The sequence below is a fragment of the Salvelinus fontinalis genome, chromosome 1 (genome assembly GCF_029448725.1).
Source record: "Salvelinus fontinalis isolate EN_2023a chromosome 1, ASM2944872v1, whole genome shotgun sequence".
Classification (NCBI taxonomy): Eukaryota; Metazoa; Chordata; class Actinopteri; order Salmoniformes; family Salmonidae; genus Salvelinus; species Salvelinus fontinalis.
The window spans coordinates 93528978-93556776 of NC_074665.1; the positions used below are offsets into that span (position 1 = coordinate 93528978).

The 27799-nt window shown below is 41.0% G+C and overlaps 1 protein-coding gene across 49 annotated transcripts in view; it reads right to left on the minus strand.

The window, feature by feature from the left end:
* ank3b (ankyrin 3b) overlaps window positions 1-27799 on the minus strand; it is a 483498-nt gene that overhangs the window by 383582 nt on the left and 72117 nt on the right. For 24 of the 49 annotated variants that reach the window (XM_055936384.1, XM_055936374.1, XM_055936467.1 and 21 more), the window contains exon 1: window positions 22490-23304. The exons of 2 other annotated variants lie outside the window; for them this stretch is intronic. In XM_055936384.1, coding sequence (XP_055792359.1) covers window positions 22490-22603 — 114 coding nt within the window. In that variant the 5' untranslated portion in view covers window positions 22604-23304. Of the gene's footprint in view, window positions 1-22489; window positions 23306-27799 lie in introns of those variants that run through there. 23 more of the 49 variants (XR_008761019.1, XM_055936475.1, XM_055936177.1 and 20 more) reach the window with 2 other exon arrangements.

Consider the following 27799-nt stretch of genomic DNA (forward strand, 5'->3'; position numbering starts at 1 on the left):
TGTTTACACCACACACTAGCTACATGACAAAGAGTCTGTTTACACCACTAGCTATATGACAGTCTGTTTACACCACACACTAGCTATATGACAAAGAGTCTGTTTACACCACACACTAGCTATATGACAAAGAGTCTGTTTACACCACTAGCTATATGACAAAGAGTCTGTTTACACCACTAGCTATATGACAGTCTGTTTACACCACTAGCTATATGACAAAGAGTCTGTTTACACCACACACTAGCTATATGACAAAGAGTCAGTTTACACCACTAGCTATATGACAAAGAGTCTGTTTACACCACACACTAGCTATATGACAAAGAGTCTGTTTACACCACACACTAGCTACATGACAAAGAGTCTGTTTACACCACTAGCTATATGACAGTCTGTTTACACCACACACTAGCTATATGACAAAGAGTCTGTTTACACCACACACTAGCTATATGACAAAGAGTCTGTTTACACCACTAGCTATATGACAAAGAGTCTGTTTACACCACTAGCTATATGACAAAGAGTCTGTTTACACCACTAGCTATATGACAAAGAGTCTGTTTACACCACACACTAGCTATATGACAAAGAGTCTGTTTACACCACACACTAGCTATATGACAAAGAGTCTGTTTACACCACACACTAGCTATATGACAAAGAGTCTGTTTACACCACTAGCTATATGACAAAGAGTCTGTTTACACCACTAGCTATATGACAAAGAGTCTGTTTACACCACTAGCTATATGACAAAGAGTCTGTTTACACCACTAGCTATATGACAAAGAGTCTGTTTACACCACTAGCTATATGACAAAGAGTCTGTTTACACCACACACTAGCTATATGACAAAGAGTCTGTTTACACCACTAGCTATATGACAAAGAGTCTGTTTACACCACTAGCTATATGACAAAGAGTCTGTTTACACCACACACTAGCTATATGACAAAGAGTCTGTTTACACCACACACTAGCTATATGACAAAGAGTCTGTTTACACCACTAGCTATATGACAAAGAGTCTGTTTACACCACACACTAGCTATATGACAAAGAGTCTGTTTACACCACTAGCTATATGACAAAGAGTCTGTTTACACCACACACTAGCTATATGACAAAGAGTCTGTTTACACCACACACTAGCTATATGACAAAGAGTCTGTTTACACCACACACTAGCTATATGACAAAGAGTCTGTTTACACCACTAGCTATATGACAAAGAGTCTGTTTACACCACTAGCTATATGACAAAGAGTCTGTTTACACCACACACTAGCTATATGACAAAGAGTCTGTTTACACCACTAGCTATATGACAAAGAGTCTGTTTACACCACACACTAGCTATATGACAAAGAGTCTGTTTACACCACTAGCTATATGACAAAGAGTCTGTTTACACCACACACTAGCTATATGACAAAGAGTCTGTTTACACCACTAGCTATATGACAAAGAGTCTGTTTACACCACTAGCTATATGACAGTCTGTTTACACCACTAGCTATATGACAAAGAGCCTGTTTACACCACTAGCTATATGACAAAGAGTCTGTTTACACCACTAGCTATATGACAAAGAGTCTGTTTACACCACTAGCTATATGACAAAGAGTCTGTTTACACCACTAGCTATATGACAAAGAGTCTGTTTACACCACTAGCTATATGACAAAGAGTCTGTTTACACCACACACTAGCTATATGACAAAGAGTCTGTTTACACCACTAGCTATATGACAAAGAGTCTGTTTACACCACACACTAGCTATATGACAAAGAGTCTGTTTACACCACACACTAGCTATATGACAAAGAGTCTGTTTACACCACTAGCTATATGACAAAGAGTCTGTTTACACCACTAGCTATATGACAAAGAGTCTGTTTACACCACACACTAGCTATATGACAAAGAGTCTGTTTACACCACACACTAGCTATATGACAAAGAGTCTGTTTACACCACTAGCTATATGACAAAGAGTCTGTTTACACCACTAGCTATATGACAAAGAGTCTGTTTACACCACACACTAGCTATATGACAAAGAGTCTGTTTACACCACTAGCTATATGACAAAGAGCCTGTTTACACCACACACTAGCTATATGACAAAGAGTCTGTTTACACCACACACTAGCTATATGACAAAGAGTCTGTTTACACCACACACTAGCTATATGACAAAGAGTCTGTTTACACCACACACTAGCTATATGACAAAGAGTCTGTTTACACCACACACTAGCTATATGACAAAGAGTCTGTTTACACCACTAGCTATATGACAAAGAGTCTGTTTACACCACTAGCTATATGACAAAGAGTCTGTTTACACCACTAGCTATATGACAAAGAGTCTGTTTACACCACTAGCTATATGACAAAGAGTCTGTTTACACCACACACTAGCTATATGACAAAGAGTCTGTTTACACCACTAGCTATATGACAAAGAGTCTGTTTACACCACACACTAGCTATATGACAAAGAGTCTGTTTACACCACTAGCTATATGACAAAGAGTCTGTTTACACCACACACTAGCTATATGACAAAGAGTCTGTTTACACCACACACTAGCTATATGACAAAGAGTCTGTTTACACCACACACTAGCTATATGACAAAGAGTCTGTTTACACCACACACTAGCTATATGACAAAGAGTCTGTTTACACCACACACTAGCTATATGACAAAGAGTCTGTTTACACCACTAGCTATATGACAAAGAGTCTGTTTACACCACACACTAGCTATATGACAAAGAGTCTGTTTACACCACTAGCTATATGACAAAGAGTCTGTTTACACCACTAGCTATATGACAAAGAGTCTGTTTACACCACTAGCTATATGACAAAGAGTCTGTTTACACCACTAGCTATATGACAAAGAGTCTGTTTACACCACTAGCTATATGACAAAGAGTCTGTTTACACCACTAGCTATATGACAAAGAGTCTGTTTACACCACACACTAGCTATATGACAAAGAGTCTGTTTACACCACTAGCTATATGACAAAGAGTCTGTTTACACCACTAGCTATATGACAAAGAGTCTGTTTACACCACTAGCTATATGACAAAGAGTCTGTTTACACCACACACTAGCTATATGACAAAGAGTCTGTTTACACCACTAGCTATATGACAAAGAGTCTGTTTACACCACTAGCTATATGACAAAGAGTCTGTTTACACCACTAGCTATATGACAAAGAGTCTGTTTACACCACTAGCTATATGACAAAGAGTCTGTTTACACCACTAGCTATATGACAAAGAGTCTGTTTACACCACTAGCTATATGACAAAGAGTCTGTTTACACCACACACTAGCTATATGACAAAGAGTCTGTTTACACCACACACTAGCTATATGACAAAGAGTCTGTTTACACCACTAGCTATATGACAAAGAGTCTGTTTACACCACACACTAGCTATATGACAAAGAGTCTGTTTACACCACACACTAGCTATATGACAAAGAGTCTGTTTACACCACTAGCTATATGACAAAGAGTCTGTTTACACCACTAGCTATATGACAAAGAGTCTGTTTACACCACTAGCTATATGACAAAGAGTCTGTTTACACCACACACTAGCTATATGACAAAGAGTCTGTTTACACCACACACTAGCTATATGACAAAGAGTCTGTTTACACCACTAGCTATATGACAAAGAGTCTGTTTACACCACACACTAGCTATATGACAAAGAGTCTGTTTACACCACTAGCTATATGACAAAGAGTCTGTTTACACCACTAGCTATATGACAAAGAGTCTGTTTACACCACACACTAGCTATATGACAAAGAGTCTGTTTACACCACACACTAGCTATATGACAAAGAGTCTGTTTACACCACTAGCTATATGACAAAGAGTCTGTTTACACCACTAGCTATATGACAAAGAGTCTGTTTACACCACACACTAGCTATATGACAAAGAGTCTGTTTACACCACTAGCTATATGACAAAGAGTCTGTTTACACCACACACTAGCTATATGACAAAGAGTCTGTTTACACCACTAGCTATATGACAAAGAGTCTGTTTACACCACTAGCTATATGACAAAGAGTCTGTTTACACCACTAGCTATATGACAAAGAGTCTGTTTACACCACTAGCTATATGACAAAGAGTCTGTTTACACCACACACTAGCTATATGACAAAGAGTCTGTTTACACCACACACTAGCTATATGACAAAGAGTCTGTTTACACCACTAGCTATATGACAAAGAGTCTGTTTACACCACTAGCTATATGACAAAGAGTCTGTTTACACCACTAGCTATATGACAAAGAGTCTGTTTACACCACTAGCTATATGACAAAGAGTCTGTTTACACCACACACTAGCTATATGACAAAGAGTCTGTTTACACCACTAGCTATATGACAAAGAGTCTGTTTACACCACTAGCTATATGACAAAGAGTCTGTTTACACCACTAGCTATATGACAAAGAGTCTGTTTACACCACTAGCTATATGACAAAGAGTCTGTTTACACCACACACTAGCTATATGACAAAGAGTCTGTTTACACCACTAGCTATATGACAAAGAGTCTGTTTACACCACACACTAGCTATATGACAAAGAGTCTGTTTACACCACTAGCTATATGACAAAGAGTCTGTTTACACCACTAGCTATATGACAAAGAGTCTGTTTACACCACTAGCTATATGACAAAGAGTCTGTTTACACCACTAGCTATATGACAAAGAGTCTGTTTACACCACACACTAGCTATATGACAAAGAGTCTGTTTACACCACTAGCTATATGACAAAGAGTCTGTTTACACCACACACTAGCTATATGACAAAGAGTCTGTTTACACCACTAGCTATATGACAAAGAGTCTGTTTACACCACACACTAGCTATATGACAAAGAGTCTGTTTACACCACACACTAGCTATATGACAAAGAGTCTGTTTACACCACTAGCTATATGACAAAGAGTCTGTTTACACCACTAGCTATATGACAAAGAGTCTGTTTACACCACTAGCTATATGACAAAGAGTCTGTTTACACCACTAGCTATATGACAAAGAGTCTGTTTACACCACTAGCTATATGACAAAGAGTCTGTTTACACCACTAGCTATATGACAAAGAGTCTGTTTACACCACTAGCTATATGACAAAGAGTCTGTTTACACCACTAGCTATATGACAAAGAGTCTGTTTACACCACACACTAGCTATATGACAAAGAGTCTGTTTACACCACTAGCTATATGACAAAGAGTCTGTTTACACCACTAGCTATATGACAAAGAGTCTGTTTACACCACACACTAGCTATATGACAAAGAGTCTGTTTACACCACTAGCTATATGACAAAGAGTCTGTTTACACCACTAGCTATATGACAAAGAGTCTGTTTACACCACTAGCTATATGACAAAGAGTCTGTTTACACCACTAGCTATATGACAAAGAGTCTGTTTACACCACTAGCTATATGACAAAGAGTCTGTTTACACCACTAGCTATATGACAAAGAGTCTGTTTACACCACACACTAGCTATATGACAAAGAGTCTGTTTACACCACTAGCTATATGACAAAGAGTCTGTTTACACCACTAGCTATATGACAAAGAGTCTGTTTACACCACTAGCTATATGACAAAGAGTCTGTTTACACCACACACTAGCTATATGACAAAGAGTCTGTTTACACCACTAGCTATATGACAAAGAGTCTGTTTACACCACTAGCTATATGACAAAGAGTCTGTTTACACCACTAGCTATATGACAAAGAGTCTGTTTACACCACTAGCTATATGACAAAGAGTCTGTTTACACCACTAGCTATATGACAAAGAGTCTGTTTACACCACTAGCTATATGACAAAGAGTCTGTTTACACCACTAGCTATATGACAAAGAGTCTGTTTACACCACTAGCTATATGACAAAGAGTCTGTTTACACCACTAGCTATATGACAAAGAGTCTGTTTACACCACACACTAGCTATATGACAAAGAGTCTGTTTACACCACTAGCTATATGACAAAGAGTCTGTTTACACCACTAGCTATATGACAAAGAGTCTGTTTACACCACTAGCTATATGACAAAGAGTCTGTTTACACCACACACTAGCTATATGACAAAGAGTCTGTTTACACCACTAGCTATATGACAAAGAGTCTGTTTACACCACACACTAGCTATATGACAAAGAGTCTGTTTACACCACTAGCTATATGACAAAGAGTCTGTTTACACCACTAGCTATATGACAAAGAGTCTGTTTACACCACTAGCTATATGACAAAGAGTCTGTTTACACCACTAGCTATATGACAAAGAGTCTGTTTACACCACACACTAGCTATATGACAAAGAGTCTGTTTACACCACTAGCTATATGACAAAGAGTCTGTTTACACCACTAGCTATATGACAAAGAGTCTGTTTACACCACTAGCTATATGACAAAGAGTCTGTTTACACCACTAGCTATATGACAAAGAGTCTGTTTACACCACACACTAGCTATATGACAAAGAGTCTGTTTACACCACTAGCTATATGACAAAGAGTCTGTTTACACCACACACTAGCTATATGACAAAGAGTCTGTTTACACCACTAGCTATATGACAAAGAGTCTGTTTACACCACACACTAGCTATATGACAAAGAGTCTGTTTACACCACACTAGCTATATGACAAAGAGTCTGTTTACACCACACACTAGCTATATGACAAAGAGTCTGTTTACACCACACACTAGCTATATGACAAAGAGTCTGTTTACACCACACACTAGCTATATGACAAAGAGTCTGTTTACACCACTAGCTATATGACAAAGAGTCTGTTTACACCACTAGCTATATGACAAAGAGTCTGTTTACACCACACACTAGCTATATGACAAAGAGTCTGTTTACACCACTAGCTATATGACAAAGAGTCTGTTTACACCACACACTAGCTATATGACAAAGAGTCTGTTTACACCACTAGCTATATGACAAAGAGTCTGTTTACACCACTAGCTATATGACAAAGAGTCTGTTTACACCACTAGCTATATGACAAAGAGTCTGTTTACACCACTAGCTATATGACAAAGAGTCTGTTTACACCACTAGCTATATGACAAAGAGTCTGTTTACACCACTAGCTATATGACAAAGAGTCTGTTTACACCACACACTAGCTATATGACAAAGAGTCTGTTTACACCACACACTAGCTATATGACAAAGAGTCTGTTTACACCACTAGCTATATGACAAAGAGTCTGTTTACACCACTAGCTATATGACAAAGAGTCTGTTTACACCACACACTAGCTATATGACAAAGAGTCTGTTTACACCACTAGCTATATGACAAAGAGTCTGTTTACACCACACACTAGCTATATGACAAAGAGTCTGTTTACACCACACACTAGCTATATGACAAAGAGTCTGTTTACACCACTAGCTATATGACAAAGAGTCTGTTTACACCACACACTAGCTATATGACAAAGAGTCTGTTTACACCACCACTAGCTATATGACAAAGAGTCTGTTTACACCACACACTAGCTATATGACAAAGAGTCTGTTTACACCACTAGCTATATGACAAAGAGTCTGTTTACACCACACACTAGCTATATGACAAAGAGTCTGTTTACACCACTAGCTATATGACAAAGAGTCTGTTTACACCACTAGCTATATGACAAAGAGTCTGTTTACACCACACACTAGCTATATGACAAAGAGTCTGTTTACACCACTAGCTATATGACAAAGAGTCTGTTTACACCACACACTAGCTATATGACAAAGAGTCTGTTTACACCCACTAGCTATATGACAAAGAGTCTGTTTACACCACACACTAGCTATATGACAAAGAGTCTGTTTACACCACACACTAGCTATATGACAAAGAGTCTGTTTACACCACTAGCTATATGACAAAGAGTCTGTTTACACCACACACTAGCTATATGACAAAGAGTCTGTTTACACCACACACTAGCTATATGACAAAGAGTCTGTTTACACCACACTAGCTATATGACAAAGAGTCTGTTTACACCACACACTAGCTATATGACAAAGAGTCTGTTTACACCACACACTAGCTATATGACAAAGAGTCTGTTTACACCACTAGCTATATGACAAAGAGTCTGTTTACACCACTAGCTATATGACAAAGAGTCTGTTTACACCACACACTAGCTATATGACAAAGAGTCTGTTTACACCACTAGCTATATGACAAAGAGTCTGTTTACACCACACACTAGCTATATGACAAAGAGTCTGTTTACACCACACACTAGCTATATGACAAAGAGTCTGTTTACACCACTAGCTATATGACAAAGAGTCTGTTTACACCACTAGCTATATGACAAAGAGTCTGTTTACACCACTAGCTATATGACAAAGAGTCTGTTTACACCACTAGCTATATGACAAAGAGTCTGTTTACACCACTAGCTATATGACAAAGAGTCTGTTTACACCACTAGCTATATGACAAAGAGTCTGTTTACACCACACACTAGCTATATGACAAAGAGTCTGTTTACACCACACACTAGCTATATGACAAAGAGTCTGTTTACACCACTAGCTATATGACAAAGAGTCTGTTTACACCACTAGCTATATGACAAAGAGTCTGTTTACACCACTAGCTATATGACAAAGAGTCTGTTTACACCACACACTAGCTATATGACAAAGAGTCTGTTTACACCACTAGCTATATGACAAAGAGTCTGTTTACACCACTAGCTATATGACAAAGAGTCTGTTTACACCACTAGCTATATGACAAAGAGTCTGTTTACACCACACACTAGCTATATGACAAAGAGTCTGTTTACACCACACACTAGCTATATGACAAAGAGTCTGTTTACACCACACACTAGCTATATGACAAAGAGTCTGTTTACACCACACACTAGCTATATGACAAAGAGTCTGTTTACACCACTAGCTATATGACAAAGAGTCTGTTTACACCACACACTAGCTATATGACAAAGAGTCTGTTTACACCACACACTAGCTATATGACAAAGAGTCTGTTTACACCACTAGCTATATGACAAAGAGTCTGTTTACACCACACACTAGCTATATGACAAAGAGTCTGTTTACACCACACACTAGCTATATGACAAAGAGTCTGTTTACACCACTAGCTATATGACAAAGAGTCTGTTTACACCACACACTAGCTATATGACAAAGAGTCTGTTTACACCACACACTAGCTATATGACAAAGAGTCTGTTTACACCACTAGCTATATGACAAAGAGTCTGTTTACACCACTAGCTATATGACAAAGAGTCTGTTTACACCACTAGCTATATGACAAAGAGTCTGTTTACACCACTAGCTATATGACAAAGAGTCTGTTTACACCACACACTAGCTATATGACAAAGAGTCTGTTTACACCACACACTAGCTATATGACAAAGAGTCTGTTTACACCACTAGCTATATGACAAAGAGTCTGTTTACACCACTAGCTATATGACAAAGAGTCTGTTTACACCACTAGCTATATGACAAAGAGTCTGTTTACACCACTAGCTATATGACAAAGAGTCTGTTTACACCACTAGCTATATGACAAAGAGTCTGTTTACACCACACACTAGCTATATGACAAAGAGTCTGTTTACACCACACACTAGCTATATGACAAAGAGTCTGTTTACACCACTAGCTATATGACAAAGAGTCTGTTTACACCACACACTAGCTATATGACAAAGAGTCTGTTTACACCACACACTAGCTATATGACAAAGAGTCTGTTTACACCACTAGCTATATGACAAAGAGTCTGTTTACACCACTAGCTATATGACAAAGAGTCTGTTTACACCACACACTAGCTATATGACAAAGAGTCTGTTTACACCACACACTAGCTATATGACAAAGAGTCTGTTTACACCACTAGCTATATGACAAAGAGTCTGTTTACACCACTAGCTATATGACAAAGAGTCTGTTTACACCACACACTAGCTATATGACAAAGAGTCTGTTTACACCACTAGCTATATGACAAAGAGTCTGTTTACACCACTAGCTATATGACAAAGAGTCTGTTTACACCACTAGCTATATGACAAAGAGTCTGTTTACACCACTAGCTATATGACAAAGAGTCTGTTTACACCACTAGCTATATGACAAAGAGTCTGTTTACACCCACTAGCTATATGACAAAGAGTCTGTTTACACCACACACTAGCTATATGACAAAGAGTCTGTTTACACCACACACTAGCTATATGACAAAGAGTCTGTTTACACCACACACTAGCTATATGACAAAGAGTCTGTTTACACCACACACTAGCTATATGACAAAGAGTCTGTTTACACCACTAGCTATATGACAAAGAGTCTGTTTACACCACACACTAGCTATATGACAAAGAGTCTGTTTACACCACACACTAGCTATATGACAAAGAGTCTGTTTACACCACACACTAGCTATATGACAAAGAGTCTGTTTACACCACACACTAGCTATATGACAAAGAGTCTGTTTACACCACTAGCTATATGACAAAGAGTCTGTTTACACCACTAGCTATATGACAAAGAGTCTGTTTACACCACTAGCTATATGACAAAGAGTCTGTTTACACCACTAGCTATATGACAAAGAGTCTGTTTACACCACTAGCTATATGACAAAGAGTCTGTTTACACCACTAGCTATATGACAAAGAGTCTGTTTACACCACTAGCTATATGACAAAGAGTCTGTTTACACCACACACTAGCTATATGACAAAGAGTCTGTTTACACCACACACTAGCTATATGACAAAGAGTCTGTTTACACCACACACTAGCTATATGACAAAGAGTCTGTTTACACCACTAGCTATATGACAAAGAGTCTGTTTACACCACACACTAGCTATATGACAAAGAGTCTGTTTACACCACTAGCTATATGACAAAGAGTCTGTTTACACCACTAGCTATATGACAAAGAGTCTGTTTACACCACACACTAGCTATATGACAAAGAGTCTGTTTACACCACTAGCTATATGACAAAGAGTCTGTTTACACCACTAGCTATATGACAAAGAGTCTGTTTACACCACACACTAGCTATATGACAAAGAGTCTGTTTACACCACTAGCTATATGACAAAGAGTCTGTTTACACCACTAGCTATATGACAAAGAGTCTGTTTACACCACTAGCTATATGACAAAGAGTCTGTTTACACCACTAGCTATATGACAAAGAGTCTGTTTACACCACTAGCTATATGACAAAGAGTCTGTTTACACCACACACTAGCTATATGACAAAGAGTCTGTTTACACCACTAGCTATATGACAAAGAGTCTGTTTACACCACTAGCTATATGACAAAGAGTCTGTTTACACCACACACTAGCTATATGACAAAGAGTCTGTTTACACCACTAGCTATATGACAAAGAGTCTGTTTACACCACTAGCTATATGACAAAGAGTCTGTTTACACCACTAGCTATATGACAAAGAGTCTGTTTACACCACTAGCTATATGACAAAGAGTCTGTTTACACACACACTAGCTATATGACAAAGAGTCTGTTTACACCACACACTAGCTATATGACAAAGAGTCTGTTTACACCACTAGCTATATGACAAAGAGTCTGTTTACACCACACACTAGCTATATGACAAAGAGTCTGTTTACACCACACACTAGCTATATGACAAAGAGTCTGTTTACACCACACACTAGCTATATGACAAAGAGTCTGTTTACACCACTAGCTATATGACAAAGAGTCTGTTTACACCACTAGCTATATGACAAAGAGTCTGTTTACACCACTAGCTATATGACAAAGAGTCTGTTTACACCACACACTAGCTATATGACAAAGAGTCTGTTTACACCACTAGCTATATGACAAAGAGTCTGTTTACACCACACACTAGCTATATGACAAAGAGTCTGTTTACACCACACACTAGCTATATGACAAAGAGTCTGTTTACACCACTAGCTATATGACAAAGAGTCTGTTTACACCACTAGCTATATGACAAAGAGTCTGTTTACACCACTAGCTATATGACAAAGAGTCTGTTTACACCACTAGCTATATGACAAAGAGTCTGTTTACACCACACACTAGCTATATGACAAAGAGTCTGTTTACACCACACACTAGCTATATGACAAAGAGTCTGTTTACACCACTAGCTATATGACAAAGAGTCTGTTTACACCACTAGCTATATGACAAAGAGTCTGTTTACACCACACACTAGCTATATGACAAAGAGTCTGTTTACACCACTAGCTATATGACAAAGAGTCTGTTTACACCACACACTAGCTATATGACAAAGAGTCTGTTTACACCACTAGCTATATGACAAAGAGTCTGTTTACACCACTAGCTATATGACAAAGAGTCTGTTTACACCACTAGCTATATGACAAAGAGTCTGTTTACACCACTAGCTATATGACAAAGAGTCTGTTTACACCACACACTAGCTATATGACAAAGAGTCTGTTTACACCACACACTAGCTATATGACAAAGAGTCTGTTTACACCACACACTAGCTATATGACAAAGAGTCTGTTTACACCACTAGCTATATGACAAAGAGTCTGTTTACACCACTAGCTATATGACAAAGAGTCTGTTTACACCACTAGCTATATGACAAAGAGTCTGTTTACACCACTAGCTATATGACAAAGAGTCTGTTTACACCACTAGCTATATGACAAAGAGTCTGTTTACACCACACACTAGCTATATGACAAAGAGTCTGTTTACACCACTAGCTATATGACAAAGAGTCTGTTTACACCACTAGCTATATGACAAAGAGTCTGTTTACACCACACACTAGCTATATGACAAAGAGTCTGTTTACACCACTAGCTATATGACAAAGAGTCTGTTTACACCACACACTAGCTATATGACAAAGAGTCTGTTTACACCACTAGCTATATGACAAAGAGTCTGTTTACACCACACACTAGCTATATGACAAAGAGTCTGTTTACACCACTAGCTATATGACAAAGAGTCTGTTTACACCACACACTAGCTATATGACAAAGAGTCTGTTTACACCACACACTAGCTATATGACAAAGAGTCTGTTTACACCACACACTAGCTATATGACAAAGAGTCTGTTTACACCACCACTAGCTATATGACAAAGAGTCTGTTTACACCACTAGCTATATGACAAAGAGTCTGTTTACACCACTAGCTATATGACAAAGAGTCTGTTTACACCACTAGCTATATGACAAAGAGTCTGTTTACACCACACACTAGCTATATGACAAAGAGTCTGTTTACACCACACACTAGCTATATGACAAAGAGTCTGTTTACACCACACACTAGCTATATGACAAAGAGTCTGTTTACACCCACTAGCTATATGACAAAGAGTCTGTTTACACCACACACTAGCTATATGACAAAGAGTCTGTTTACACCACCACTAGCTATATGACAAAGAGTCTGTTTACACCACTAGCTATATGACAAAGAGTCTGTTTACACCACTAGCTATATGACAAAGAGTCTGTTTACACCACACACTAGCTATATGACAAAGAGTCTGTTTACACCACTAGCTATATGACAAAGAGTCTGTTTACACCACACACTAGCTATATGACAAAGAGTCTGTTTACACCACTAGCTATATGACAAAGAGTCTGTTTACACCACACACTAGCTATATGACAAAGAGTCTGTTTACACCACACTAGCTATATGACAAAGAGTCTGTTTACACCACACACTAGCTATATGACAAAGAGTCTGTTTACACCACTAGCTATATGACAAAGAGTCTGTTTACACCACTAGCTATATGACAAAGAGTCTGTTTACACCACACACTAGCTATATGACAAAGAGTCTGTTTACACCACTAGCTATATGACAAAGAGTCTGTTTACACCACACACTAGCTATATGACAAAGAGTCTGTTTACACCACTAGCTATATGACAAAGAGTCTGTTTACACCACTAGCTATATGACAAAGAGTCTGTTTACACCACTAGCTATATGACAAAGAGTCTGTTTACACCACTAGCTATATGACAAAGAGTCTGTTTACACCACACACTAGCTATATGACAAAGAGTCTGTTTACACCACACACTAGCTATATGACAAAGAGTCTGTTTACACCACACACTAGCTATATGACAAAGAGTCTGTTTACACCACACACTAGCTATATGACAAAGAGTCTGTTTACACCACACACTAGCTATATGACAAAGAGTCTGTTTACACCACTAGCTATATGACAAAGAGTCTGTTTACACCACTAGCTATATGACAAAGAGTCTGTTTACACCACTAGCTATATGACAAAGAGTCTGTTTACACCACTAGCTATATGACAAAGAGTCTGTTTACACCACTAGCTATATGACAAAGAGTCTGTTTACACCACACACTAGCTATATGACAAAGAGTCTGTTTACACACCACTAGCTATATGACAAAGAGTCTGTTTACACCACACACTAGCTATATGACAAAGAGTCTGTTTACACCACTAGCTATATGACAAAGAGTCTGTTTACACCACACACTAGCTATATGACAAAGAGTCTGTTTACACCACTAGCTATATGACAAAGAGTCTGTTTACACCCACTAGCTATATGACAAAGAGTCTGTTTACACCACTAGCTATATGACAAAGAGTCTGTTTACACCACACACTAGCTATATGACAAAGAGTCTGTTTACACCACACACTAGCTATATGACAAAGAGTCTGTTTACACCACTAGCTATATGACAAAGAGTCTGTTTACACACACACTAGCTATATGACAAAGAGTCTGTTTACACCACACACTAGCTATATGACAAAGAGTCTGTTTACACCACTAGCTATATGACAAAGAGTCTGTTTACACCACACACTAGCTATATGACAAAGAGTCTGTTTACACCACACACTAGCTATATGACAAAGAGTCTGTTTACACCACACACTAGCTATATGACAAAGAGTCTGTTTACACCACTAGCTATATGACAAAGAGTCTGTTTACACCACTAGCTATATGACAAAGAGTCTGTTTACACCACTAGCTATATGACAAAGAGTCTGTTTACACCACTAGCTATATGACAAAGAGTCTGTTTACACCACTAGCTATATGACAAAGAGTCTGTTTACACCACACACTAGCTATATGACAAAGAGTCTGTTTACACCACACACTAGCTATATGACAAAGAGTCTGTTTACACCACTAGCTATATGACAAAGAGTCTGTTTACACCACTAGCTATATGACAAAGAGTCTGTTTACACCACACACTAGCTATATGACAAAGAGTCTGTTTACACCACTAGCTATATGACAAAGAGTCTGTTTACACCACACACTAGCTATATGACAAAGAGTCTGTTTACACCACTAGCTATATGACAAAGAGTCTGTTTACACCACACACTAGCTATATGACAAAGAGTCTGTTTACACCACACACTAGCTATATGACAAAGAGTCTGTTTACACCACTAGCTATATGACAAAGAGTCTGTTTACACCACACACTAGCTATATGACAAAGAGTCTGTTTACACCACACACTAGCTATATGACAAAGAGTCTGTTTACACCACACACTAGCTATATGACAAAGAGTCTGTTTACACCACTAGCTATATGACAAAGAGTCTGTTTACACCACTAGCTATATGACAAAGAGTCTGTTTACACCACACACTAGCTATATGACAAAGAGTCTGTTTACACCACTAGCTATATGACAAAGAGTCTGTTTACACCACTAGCTATATGACAAAGAGTCTGTTTACACCACACACTAGCTATATGACAAAGAGTCTGTTTACACCACTAGCTATATGACAAAGAGTCTGTTTACACCACTAGCTATATGACAAAGAGTCTGTTTACACCACACACTAGCTATATGACAAAGAGTCTGTTTACACCACACACTAGCTATATGACAAAGAGTCTGTTTACACCACTAGCTATATGACAAAGAGTCTGTTTACACCACTAGCTATATGACAAAGAGTCTGTTTACACCACTAGCTATATGACAAAGAGTCTGTTTACACCACTAGCTATATGACAAAGAGTCTGTTTACACCACTAGCTATATGACAAAGAGTCTGTTTACACCACAAGCTATATGACAAAGAGTCTGTTTACACCACTAGCTATATGACAAAGAGTCTGTTTACACCACTAGCTATATGACAAAGAGTCTGTTTACACCACTAGCTATATGACAAAGAGTCTGTTTACACCACACACTAGCTATATGACAAAGAGTCTGTTTACACCACTAGCTATATGACAAAGAGTCTGTTTACACCACAAGCTATATGACAAAGAGTCTGTTTACACCACTAGCTATATGACAAAGAGTCTGTTTACACCACAAGCTATATGACAAAGAGTCTGTTTACACCACACACTAGCTATATGACAAAGAGTCTGTTTACACCACTAGCTATATGACAAAGAGTCTGTTTACACCACACACTAGCTATATGACAAAGAGTCTGTTTACACCACACACTAGCTATATGACAAAGAGTCTGTTTACACCACACTAGCTATATGACAAAGAGTCTGTTTACACCACTAGCTATATGACAAAGAGTCTGTTTACACCACTAGCTATATGACAAAGAGTCTGTTTACACCACACACTAGCTATATGACAAAGAGTCTGTTTACACCACTAGCTATATGACAAAGAGTCTGTTTACACCACTAGCTATATGACAAAGAGTCTGTTTACACCACACACTAGCTATATGACAAAGAGTCTGTTTACACCACTAGCTATATGACAAAGAGTCTGTTTACACCACTAGCTATATGACAAAGAGTCTGTTTACACCACACACTAGCTATATGACAAAGAGTCTGTTTACACCACACACTAGCTATATGACAAAGAGTCTGTTTACACCACTAGCTATATGACAAAGAGTCTGTTTACACCACTAGCTATATGACAAAGAGTCTGTTTACACCACTAGCTATATGACAAAGAGTCTGTTTACACCACTAGCTATATGACAAAGAGTCTGTTTACACCACTAGCTATATGACAAAGAGTCTGTTTACACCACACACTAGCTATATGACAAAGAGTCTGTTTACACCACTAGCTATATGACAAAGAGTCTGTTTACACCACTAGCTATATGACAAAGAGTCTGTTTACACCACTAGCTATATGACAAAGAGTCTGTTTACACCACTAGCTATATGACAAAGAGTCTGTTTACACCACTAGCTATATGACAAAGAGTCTGTTTACACCACTAGCTATATGACAAAGAGTCTGTTTACACCACTAGCTATATGACAAAGAGTCTGTTTACACCCACTAGCTATATGACAAAGAGTCTGTTTACACCACACACTAGCTATATGACAAAGAGTCTGTTTACACCACTAGCTATATGACAAAGAGTCTGTTTACACCACTAGCTATATGACAAAGAGTCTGTTTACACCACTAGCTATATGACAAAGAGTCTGTTTACACCACACACTAGCTATATGACAAAGAGTCTGTTTACACCACACACTAGCTATATGACAAAGAGTCTGTTTACACCACTAGCTATATGACAAAGAGTCTGTTTACACCACACACTAGCTATATGACAAAGAGTCTGTTTACACCACACACTAGCTATATGACAAAGAGTCTGTTTACACCACTAGCTATATGACAAAGAGTCTGTTTACACCACACACTAGCTATATGACAAAGAGTCTGTTTACACCACTAGCTATATGACAAAGAGTCTGTTTACACCACTAGCTATATGACAAAGAGTCTGTTTACACCACTAGCTATATGACAAAGAGTCTGTTTACACCACACACTAGCTATATGACAAAGAGTCTGTTTACACCACACACTAGCTATATGACAAAGAGTCTGTTTACACCACTAGCTATATGACAAAGAGTCTGTTTACACCACACACTAGCTATATGACAAAGAGTCTGTTTACACCACACACTAGCTATATGACAAAGAGTCTGTTTACACCACTAGCTATATGACAAAGAGTCTGTTTACACCACACACTAGCTATATGACAAAGAGTCTGTTTACACCACTAGCTATATGACAAAGAGTCTGTTTACACCACTAGCTATATGACAAAGAGTCTGTTTACACCACACACTAGCTATATGACAAAGAGTCTGTTTACACCACTAGCTATATGACAAAGAGTCTGTTTACACCACACACTAGCTATATGACAAAGAGTCTGTTTACACCACTAGCTATATGACAAAGAGTCTGTTTACACCACACACTAGCTATATGACAAAGAGTCTGTTTACACCACACACTAGCTATATGACAAAGAGTCTGTTTACACCACTAGCTATATGACAAAGAGTCTGTTTACACCACACACTAGCTATATGACAAAGAGTCTGTTTACACCACTAGCTATATGACAAAGAGTCTGTTTACACCACACACTAGCTATATGACAAAGAGTCTGTTTACACCACACACTAGCTATATGACAAAGAGTCTGTTTACACCACTAGCTATATGACAAAGAGTCTGTTTACACCACACACTAGCTATATGACAAAGAGTCTGTTTACACCACACACTAGCTATATGACAAAGAGTCTGTTTACACCACACACTAGCTATATGACAAAGAGTCTGTTTACACCACTAGCTATATGACAAAGAGTCTGTTTACACCACTAGCTATATGACAAAGAGCCTGTTTACACCACACACTAGCTATATGACAAAGAGTCTGTTTACACCACTAGCTATATGACAAAGAGTCTGTTTACACCACTAGCTATATGACAAAGAGTCTGTTTACACCACACACTAGCTATATGACAAAGAGTCTGTTTACACCACTAGCTATATGACAAAGAGCCTGTTTACACCACTAGCTATATGACAAAGAGTCTGTTTACACCACACACTAGCTATATGACAAAGAGTCTGTTTACACCACACACTAGCTATATGACAAAGAGTCTGTTTACACCACTAGCTATATGACAAAGAGTCTGTTTACACCACTAGCTATATGACAAAGAGTCTGTTTACACCACTAGCTATATGACAAAGAGTCTGTTTACACCACTAGCTATATGACAGTCTGTTTACACCACTAGCTATATGACAAAGAGTCGGTTTACACCACACACTAGCTATATGACAAAGAGTCTGTTTACACCACTAGCTATATGACAAAGAGTCTGTTTACACCACTAGCTATATGACAAAGAGTCTGTTTACACCACTAGCTATATGACAAAGAGTCTGTTTACACCACTAGCTATATGACAAAGAGTCTGTTTACACCACTAGCTATATGACAAAGAGTCTGTTTACACCACTAGCTATATGACAAAGAGCCTGTTTACACCACTAGCTATATGACAAAGAGTCTGTTTACACCACTAGCTATATGACAAAGAGTCTGTTTACACCACACACTAGCTATATGACAAAGAGTCTGTTTACACCACTAGCTATATGACAAAGAGTCTGTTTACACCACACACTAGCTATATGACAAAGAGCCTGTTTACACCACACACTAGCTATATGACAAAGAGTCTGTTTACACCACACACTAGCTATATGACAAAGAGTCTGTTTACACCACACACTAGCTATATGACAAAGAGTCTGTTTACACCACTAGCTATATGACAAAGAGTCTGTTTACACCACTAGCTATATGACAAAGAGTCTGTTTACACCACTAGCTATATGACAAAGAGTCTGTTTACACCACACACTAGCTATATGACAAAGAGTCTGTTTACACCACACACTAGCTATATGACAAAGAGTCTGTTTACACCACTAGCTATATGACAAAGAGTCTGTTTACACCACACACTAGCTATATGACAAAGAGCCTGTTTACACCACACACTAGCTATATGACAAAGAGTCTGTTTACACCACTAGCTATATGACAAAGAGTCTGTTTACACCACACACTAGCTATATGACAAAGAGCCTGTTTACACCACTAGCTATATGACAAAGAGTCTGTTTACACCACACACTAGCTATATGACAAAGAGTCTGTTTACACCACTAGCTATATGACAAAGAGTCTGTTTACACCACTAGCTATATGACAAAGAGCCTGTTTACACCACTAGCTATATGACAAAGAGCCTGTTTACACCACTAGCTATATGACAAAGAGTCTGTTTACACCACTAGCTATATGACAAAGAGTCTGTTTACACCACTAGCTATATGACAAAGAGTCTGTTTACACCACACACTAGCTATATGACAAAGAGTCAGTTTACACCACACACTAGCTATATGACAAAGAGGAAATTACAATGTGAACATGAAGAAGATCACAGACATGGAACACCATGGAGTTAGAAGATCACAGACGTGGAACACCATGGAGTTAGAAGATCACAGACGTGGAACACCATGGAGATAGAAGACCACAGACGTGGAACACCATGGAGATAGAAGACCACAGACGTGGAACACCATGGAGTTAGAAGACCACAGGCATGGAACACCATGGAGATAGAAGATCACAGACATGGAACACCATGGAGTTAGAAGATCACAGACGTGGAACACCATGGAGTTAGAAGATCACAGACGTGGAACACCATGGAGATAGAAGATCACAGACGTGGAACACCATGGAGTTAGAAGACCACAGACGTGGAACACCATGGAGTTAGAAGATCACAGACGTGGAACACCATGGAGATAGAAGATCACAGACGTGGAACACCATGGAGATAGAAGATCACAGACGTGGAACACCATGGAGATAGAAGATCACAGACGTGGAACACCATGGAGATAGAAGATCACAGACGTGGAACACCATGGAGATAGAAGATCACAGACGTGGAACACTATGGAGTTAGAAGACCACAGACGTGGAACACCATGGAGATAGAAGATCACAGATGTGGAACACCATGGAGTTAGAAGATCACAGACGTGGAACACCATGGAGATAGAAGATCACAGACGTGGAACACCATGGAGATAGAAGATCACAGATGTGGAACACCATGGAGATAGAAGATCACAGATGTGGAACACCATGGAGTTAGAAGATCACAGACGTGGAACACTATGGAGTTAGAAGACCACAGACGTGGAACACCATGGAGATAGAAGATCACAGACGTGGAACACCATGGCGATAGAAGATCACATACGTGGAACACCATGGAGATAGAAGACCACAGACATGGAACACCATGGAGATAGAAGACCACACTATGTCTCGTGCCGTACCCACCAGCCCTGTTCAACTCTCTTTCCTGTTCATTAGCCTGGAGGCTGCAGGCGTGTCTGTGATACTGTATTACTGGCAGAGAGCTACGTCTATATTACTAACCAGCATCGCTGCAGTCCATCCACCACACTACAACACAGCACACCATCACGCTAAACCTTTTGATAAACAGGTGAGGATTCCTCAGGCTGATACCACGGAAACAAGCAGCACCATGCCACACAGAGCAACAGAGAGGCTGGGAGAGGCTGAGAGAGAGAGGCTGAGAGAGACTGAGAGGCTGAGAGAGACTGAGAGGCTGAGAGAGACTGAGAGGCTGAGAGAGAATGAAAGAGGCTGAAAGAGGCTGAGAGAGACTGAGAGAGACTGAGAGAGACTGAGAGACACTGAGAGGCTGAGAGACACTGAGAGGCTGAGCGAGACTGAGAGAGGCTGAGAGTGGCTGCGAGAGAGAATGAAAGAGGCTGAAAGAGGCTGAGAGAGACTGAGAGGCTGAGAGAGAATGAAAGAGGCTGAAAGAGGCTGAGAGAGACTGAGAGAGACTGAGAGAGACTGAGAGACACTGAGAGGCTGAGAGACACTGAGAGGCTGAGCGAGACTGAGAGAGGCTGAGAGTGGCTGCGAGAGAGAATGAAAGAGGCTGAAAGAGGCTGAGAGAGACTGAGAGAGGCTGAGAGAGGCTGAGAGAGACTAAGAGAGGCTGAGAGGCTGAGAGAAGCTGAGAGAGAGAATGGCTGAGAGAGGCTGAGCGAGACTGAGAGAGCACAGTCCCCTATACTGTCCCATGTCTCTCTACACCTGCTAACTCTGTCCTACTGTCCCATGTCTCTCCTCCTCCCATGTCTCTCCTTCCCCGTGCCTGTCCCGCTCCCCACTAAGAGCCCACCCACACGGTTTGAAGCATGCTGCCAAGCTCCGTGGAGGAAAGGAACCAGGACAAAGGAATGAGAGCACCGGGAGACACTGAGCTTAACTCAGTCCCTCCTCCTCCTCTCTCTGTCCTCTCCTTCTCCTGTACCTTTTTCTTCAGCTGCCGTTGGGCTTGTCTGATCTTCCTCTTCTTAAGCTTCTCGTCCTCAACGGAGGTGTCCACAATCGCTCTCTTCTTGATCTGAGATGCAGCCTGAGCCATGGTGCTGAGGGGCTGGCTGATATCCTTATAGAGCAGGAGGGACCTACCAGGTCTGGAAGCAGCTCGTGTCTGTAGTATAGTATCCTACCAGGTCTGGAAGCAGCTCCTCTCTATAGTATAGTATCCTACCAGGTCTGGAAGCAGCTCCTCTCTGTAGTATAGTATCCTACCAGGTCTGGAAGCAGCTCCTGTCTGTAGTATAGTATCCTACCAGGTCTGGAAGCAGCTCCTGTCGTATCAGGGAGGAGGGCTGGGTGGTGATGGTGTGATGATGATGCTCTCTCTCAGGACAGCAGCAGAGGTAGTAACGCTAGCTAGCTAGATAGCAGGGAAAATAAAACAGACCAAGCTGCTCCTCCCTGAGTGGTGTGATCCAGTGTTGTAGTATCCAGGAGGAAGATGGAGTCTGGCAGCAGACAGACGGCCAGATCAGTCTCGAGAGAAACAGAATCAGCTCTCTCTCTCCTCTCGCCTGCTGATGTCTTCACGTGGCTCCTGGCCCTACCTGAACCACTACCCATCACATTCCCTTCTCCCAACGCAGCATCCCTCACACAGGACAGGCAATGGAATGAGAGGAAGGGAAGTAGGTAGGGCAGAGAGAGATCGAGTAGGAAGGAGAGAGAGAGAGAGGCAGCTGAGACTGGGAGGCAGTGTTACACCACCAGCTGGAAGTGCCTGAGTGAAGGAGAGGGGAGGAGAGGGAAGAAGAGGAGAGGGGAGGGGAGGGGAGGAGAGGGAAGAAGAGGAGAGGGGAGGGGAGGGGAGGAGAGGGAAGAAGAGGAGAGGGGAGGGGAGGGGAGGGGAGGAGATAACAAAGATGCTCATTGAGGAAGGAAGGAAGGAAGGAAGGAAGGAAGGAAGGAAGGAAGGAAGGAAGGAAGGAAGGAAGGAAGGAAGGGGTGGAGGGAGAGGAGAGAGGGGGAGGGAGAGGAGGATGAAGGGGAGGGACAGAGATGCTCCTGATGGGGAAATGCTTGTGTGCAGATCAGTGCAAACAGGGAGAGAGAGAGAGAGACAGAGAGACAGAGAGACAGAGAGAGAGCTAGGGGAATGTTCAGACTCATATCTGACGGTAGAGACGAGGAGGAGGAACTAGGTGAGTGTTCAGACTCATATCTGACGGTAGAGACGAGGAGGAGGAACTAGGTGAGTGTTCAGACTCATATCTGACGGTAGAGACGAGGAGGAGGAACTAGGTGAGTGTTCAGACTCATATCTGACGGTAGAGACGAGGAGGAGGAACTAGGTGAGTGTTCAGACTCATATCTGACGGTAGAGACGAGGAGGAGGAACTAGGTGAATGTCCAGACTCATATCTGACGGTAGAGACGAGGAGGAGGAACTAGGTGAGTGTTCAGACTCATATCTGACGGTAGAGACGAGGAGGAGGAACTAGGTGAGTGTTCAGACTCATATCTGACGGTAGAGACGAGGAGGAGGAACTAGGTGAATGTTCAGACTCATATCTGACGATAAAGACGAGGAGGAGGAACTAGGTGAGTGTTCAGACTCATATCTGACGGTAGAGACGAGGAGGAGGAACTAGGTGAATGTTCAGACTCATATCTGACGATAAAGACGAGGAGGAGGAACTAGGTGAGTGTTCAGACTCATATCTGACGGTAGAGATGAGGAGGAGGAACTAGGTGAGTGTTCAGACTCATATCTGACGGTAGAGACGAGGAGGAGGAACTAGGTGAGTGTTCAGACTCATATCTGACGGTAGAGACGAGGAGGAGGAACTAGGTGAGTGTTCAGACTCATATCTGACGGTAGAGACGAGGAGGAGGAACTAGGTGAATGTTCAGACTCATATCTGACGATAAAGACGAGGAGGAGGAACTAGGTGAGTGTTCAGACTCATATCTGACGGTAGAGACGAGGAGGAAGAACTAGGTGAGTGTTCAGACTCATATCTGACGGTAGAGACGAGGAGGAGGAACTAGGTGAGTGTTCAGACTCATATCTGACGGTAGAGACGAGGAGGAGGAACTAGGTGAGTGTTAAATACTCATATCTGACGGTAGAGACGAGGAGGAGGAACTAGGTGAGTGTTCAGACTCATATCTGACGGTAGAGATGAAGAGGAGGAACTAGGTGAGTGTTCAGACTCATATCTGACGGTAGAGACGAGGAGGAGGAACTAGGTGAGTGTTAAATACTCATATCTGACGGTAGAGACGAGGAGGAGGAACTAGGTGAGTGTCCAGACTCATATCTGACGGTAGAGACGAGGAGGAGGAACTAGGTGAGTGTTAAATACTCATATTTGACGGTAGAGACGAGGAGGAGGAACTAGGTGAGTGTTCAGACTCATATCTGACGGTAGAGACGAGGAGGAGGAACTAGGTGAGTGTTCCAACTCATATCTGACGGTAGAGACGAGGAGGAGGAACTAGGTGAGTGTTAAATACTCATATCTGACGGTAGAGACGAGGAGGAGGAACTAGGTGAGTGTCCAGACTCATATCTGACGGTAGAGACGAGGAGGAGGAACTAGGTGAGTGTTAAATACTCATATTTGACGGTAGAGACGAGGAGGAGGAACTAGGTGAGTGTTCAGACTCATATCTGACGGTAGAGACGAGGAGGAGGAACTAGGTGAGTGTTCAGACTCATATCTGACGGTAGAGACGAAGAGGAGGAACTAGGTGAGTGTTAAATACTCATATCTGACGGTAGAGATGAAGAGGAGGAACTAGGTGAGTGTTCAGACTCATATCTGACGATAAAGACGAGGAGGAGGAACTAGGTGAGTGTTCAGACTCATATCTGACGGTAGAGACGAGGAGGAGGAACTAGGTGAGTGTTAAATAATCATATCTGACGGTAGAGACGAGGAGGAGGAACTAGGTGAGTGTTAAATACTCATATCTGACGGTAGAGACGAGGAGGAGGAACTAGGTGAGTGTTAAATACTCATATCTGACGGTAGAGACGAGGAGGAGGAACTAGGTGAGTGTTAAATACTCATATCTGACGGTAGAGACGAGGAGGAGGAACTAGGTGAGTGTTAAATACTCATATCTGACGGTAGAGACGAGGAGGAGGAACTAGGTGAGTGTTAAATACTCATATCTGACGGTAGAGACGAGGAGGAGGAACTAGGTGAGTGTTAAATACTCATATCTGACGGTAGAGACGAGGAGGAGGAACTAGGTGAGTGTTCAGACTCATATCTGACGGTAGAGACGAGGAGGAGGAACTAGGTGAGTGTTAAATACTCATATCTGTTTGGGAACAGACCTGGATAGTATAACAGAACTCTGCAGGCAGTCTTTGCAGTAGATTGCAACACCGCCCCCTTTGGCCGTTCTATCTTGTCTGAAAATATTGTAATTGGGGATAAAAATGTCTGAATTTTTGGTGGTCTTTCTAAGCCAGGATTCAGACACGGCTAAAACATCCGGGTTGGTAGAGTGTGCTAAAGCAGTGAACAAAACAAACTTAGGGAGGAGGCTTCTAATGTTAACATGCATGAAGCCAAGGCTATTACGGTTACAGAAGTCTGACGGTAGAGACGAGAAGGAGGAACTAGGTGAGTGTTAAATACTCATATCTGACGTTAGAGACGAGGAGGAGGAACTAGGTGAGTGTTCAGACTCATATCTGACGGTAGAGACGAGGAGGAGGAACTAGGTGAGTATTAAATACTCATATCTGACGGTAGAGACGAGGAGGAGGAACTAGGTGAGTGTTCAGACTCATATCTGACGGTAGAGACGAGGAGGAGGAACTAGGTGAGTGTTCAGACTCATATCTGACGGTAGAGACGAGGAGGAGGAACTAGGTGAGTGTTCAGACTCATATCTGACGGTAGAGACGAGGAGGAGGAACTAGGTGAGTGTTCAGACTCATATCTGACGGTAGAGACGAGGAGGAGGAACTAGGTGAGTGTTCAGACTCATATCTGACGGTAGAGACGAGGAGGAGGAACTAGGTGAGTGTTAAATACTCATATCTGACGGTAGAGACGAGGAGAAGGAACTAGGTGAGTGTTCAGACTCATATCTGACGGTAGAGACGAGGAGGAGGAACTAGGTGAGTGTTCAGACTCATATCTGACGGTAGAGACGAGGAGGAGGAACTAGGTGAGTGTTAAATACTCATATCTGACGGTAGAGACGAAGAGGAGGAACTAGGTGAGTGTTAAATACTCATATTTGACAGGGACAGAGGAGGGGATAGGTAGATTACTGGTTCTACAGACAGGTAGAGAGGAGGGGATAGGTAGATTACTGGTTCTACAGACAGAGGAGTGGATAGGTAGATTACTGGTTCTACAGACAGGTACAGAAGAGGGGATAGGTAGATTACTGGTTCTACAGACAGGTAGAGAGGAGGGGATAGGTAGATTACTGGTTCTATAGACAGGTAGAGAGGAGGGGATAGGTAGATTACTGGTTCTACAGACAGGTACAGAGGAGGGGATAGGTAGATTACTGGTTCTACAGACAGGTAGAGAGGAGGGGATAGGTAGATTACTGGTTCTATAGACAGGTAGAGAGGAGGGGATAGGTAGATTACTGGTTCTATAGACAGGTAGAGAGGAGGGGATAGGTAGATTACTGGTTCTACAGACAGGTACAGAGGAGGGGATAGGTAGATTACTGGTTCTACAGACAGGTAGAGAGGAGGGGATAGGTAGATTACTGGTTCTACAGACAGGTAGAGAGGAGGGGATAGGTAGATTACTGGTTCTACAGACAGGTAGAGAGGAGGGGATAGGTAGATTACTGGTTCTATAGACAGGTAGAGAGGAGGGGATAGGTAGATTACTGGTTCTATAGACAGGTAGAGAGGAGGGGATAGGTAGATTACTGGTTCTACAGACAGGTACAGAGGAGGGGATAGGTAGATTACTGGTTCTACAGACAGGTACAGAGGAGGGGATAGGTAGATTACTGGTTCTACAGACAGGTAGAGAGGAGGGGATAGGTAGATTACTGGTTCTACAGACAGGTACAGAGGAGGGGATAGGTAGATTACTGGTTCTACAGACAGGTAGAGAGGAGGGGATAGGTAGATTACTGGTTCTACAGACAGGTAGAGAGGAGGGGATAGGTAGATTACTGGTTCTACAGACAGGTAGAGAGGAGGGGATAGGTAGATTACTGGTTCTACAGACAGGTAGAGAGGAGGGGATAGGTAGATTACTGGTTCTACAGACAGGTAGAGAGGAGGGGATAGGTA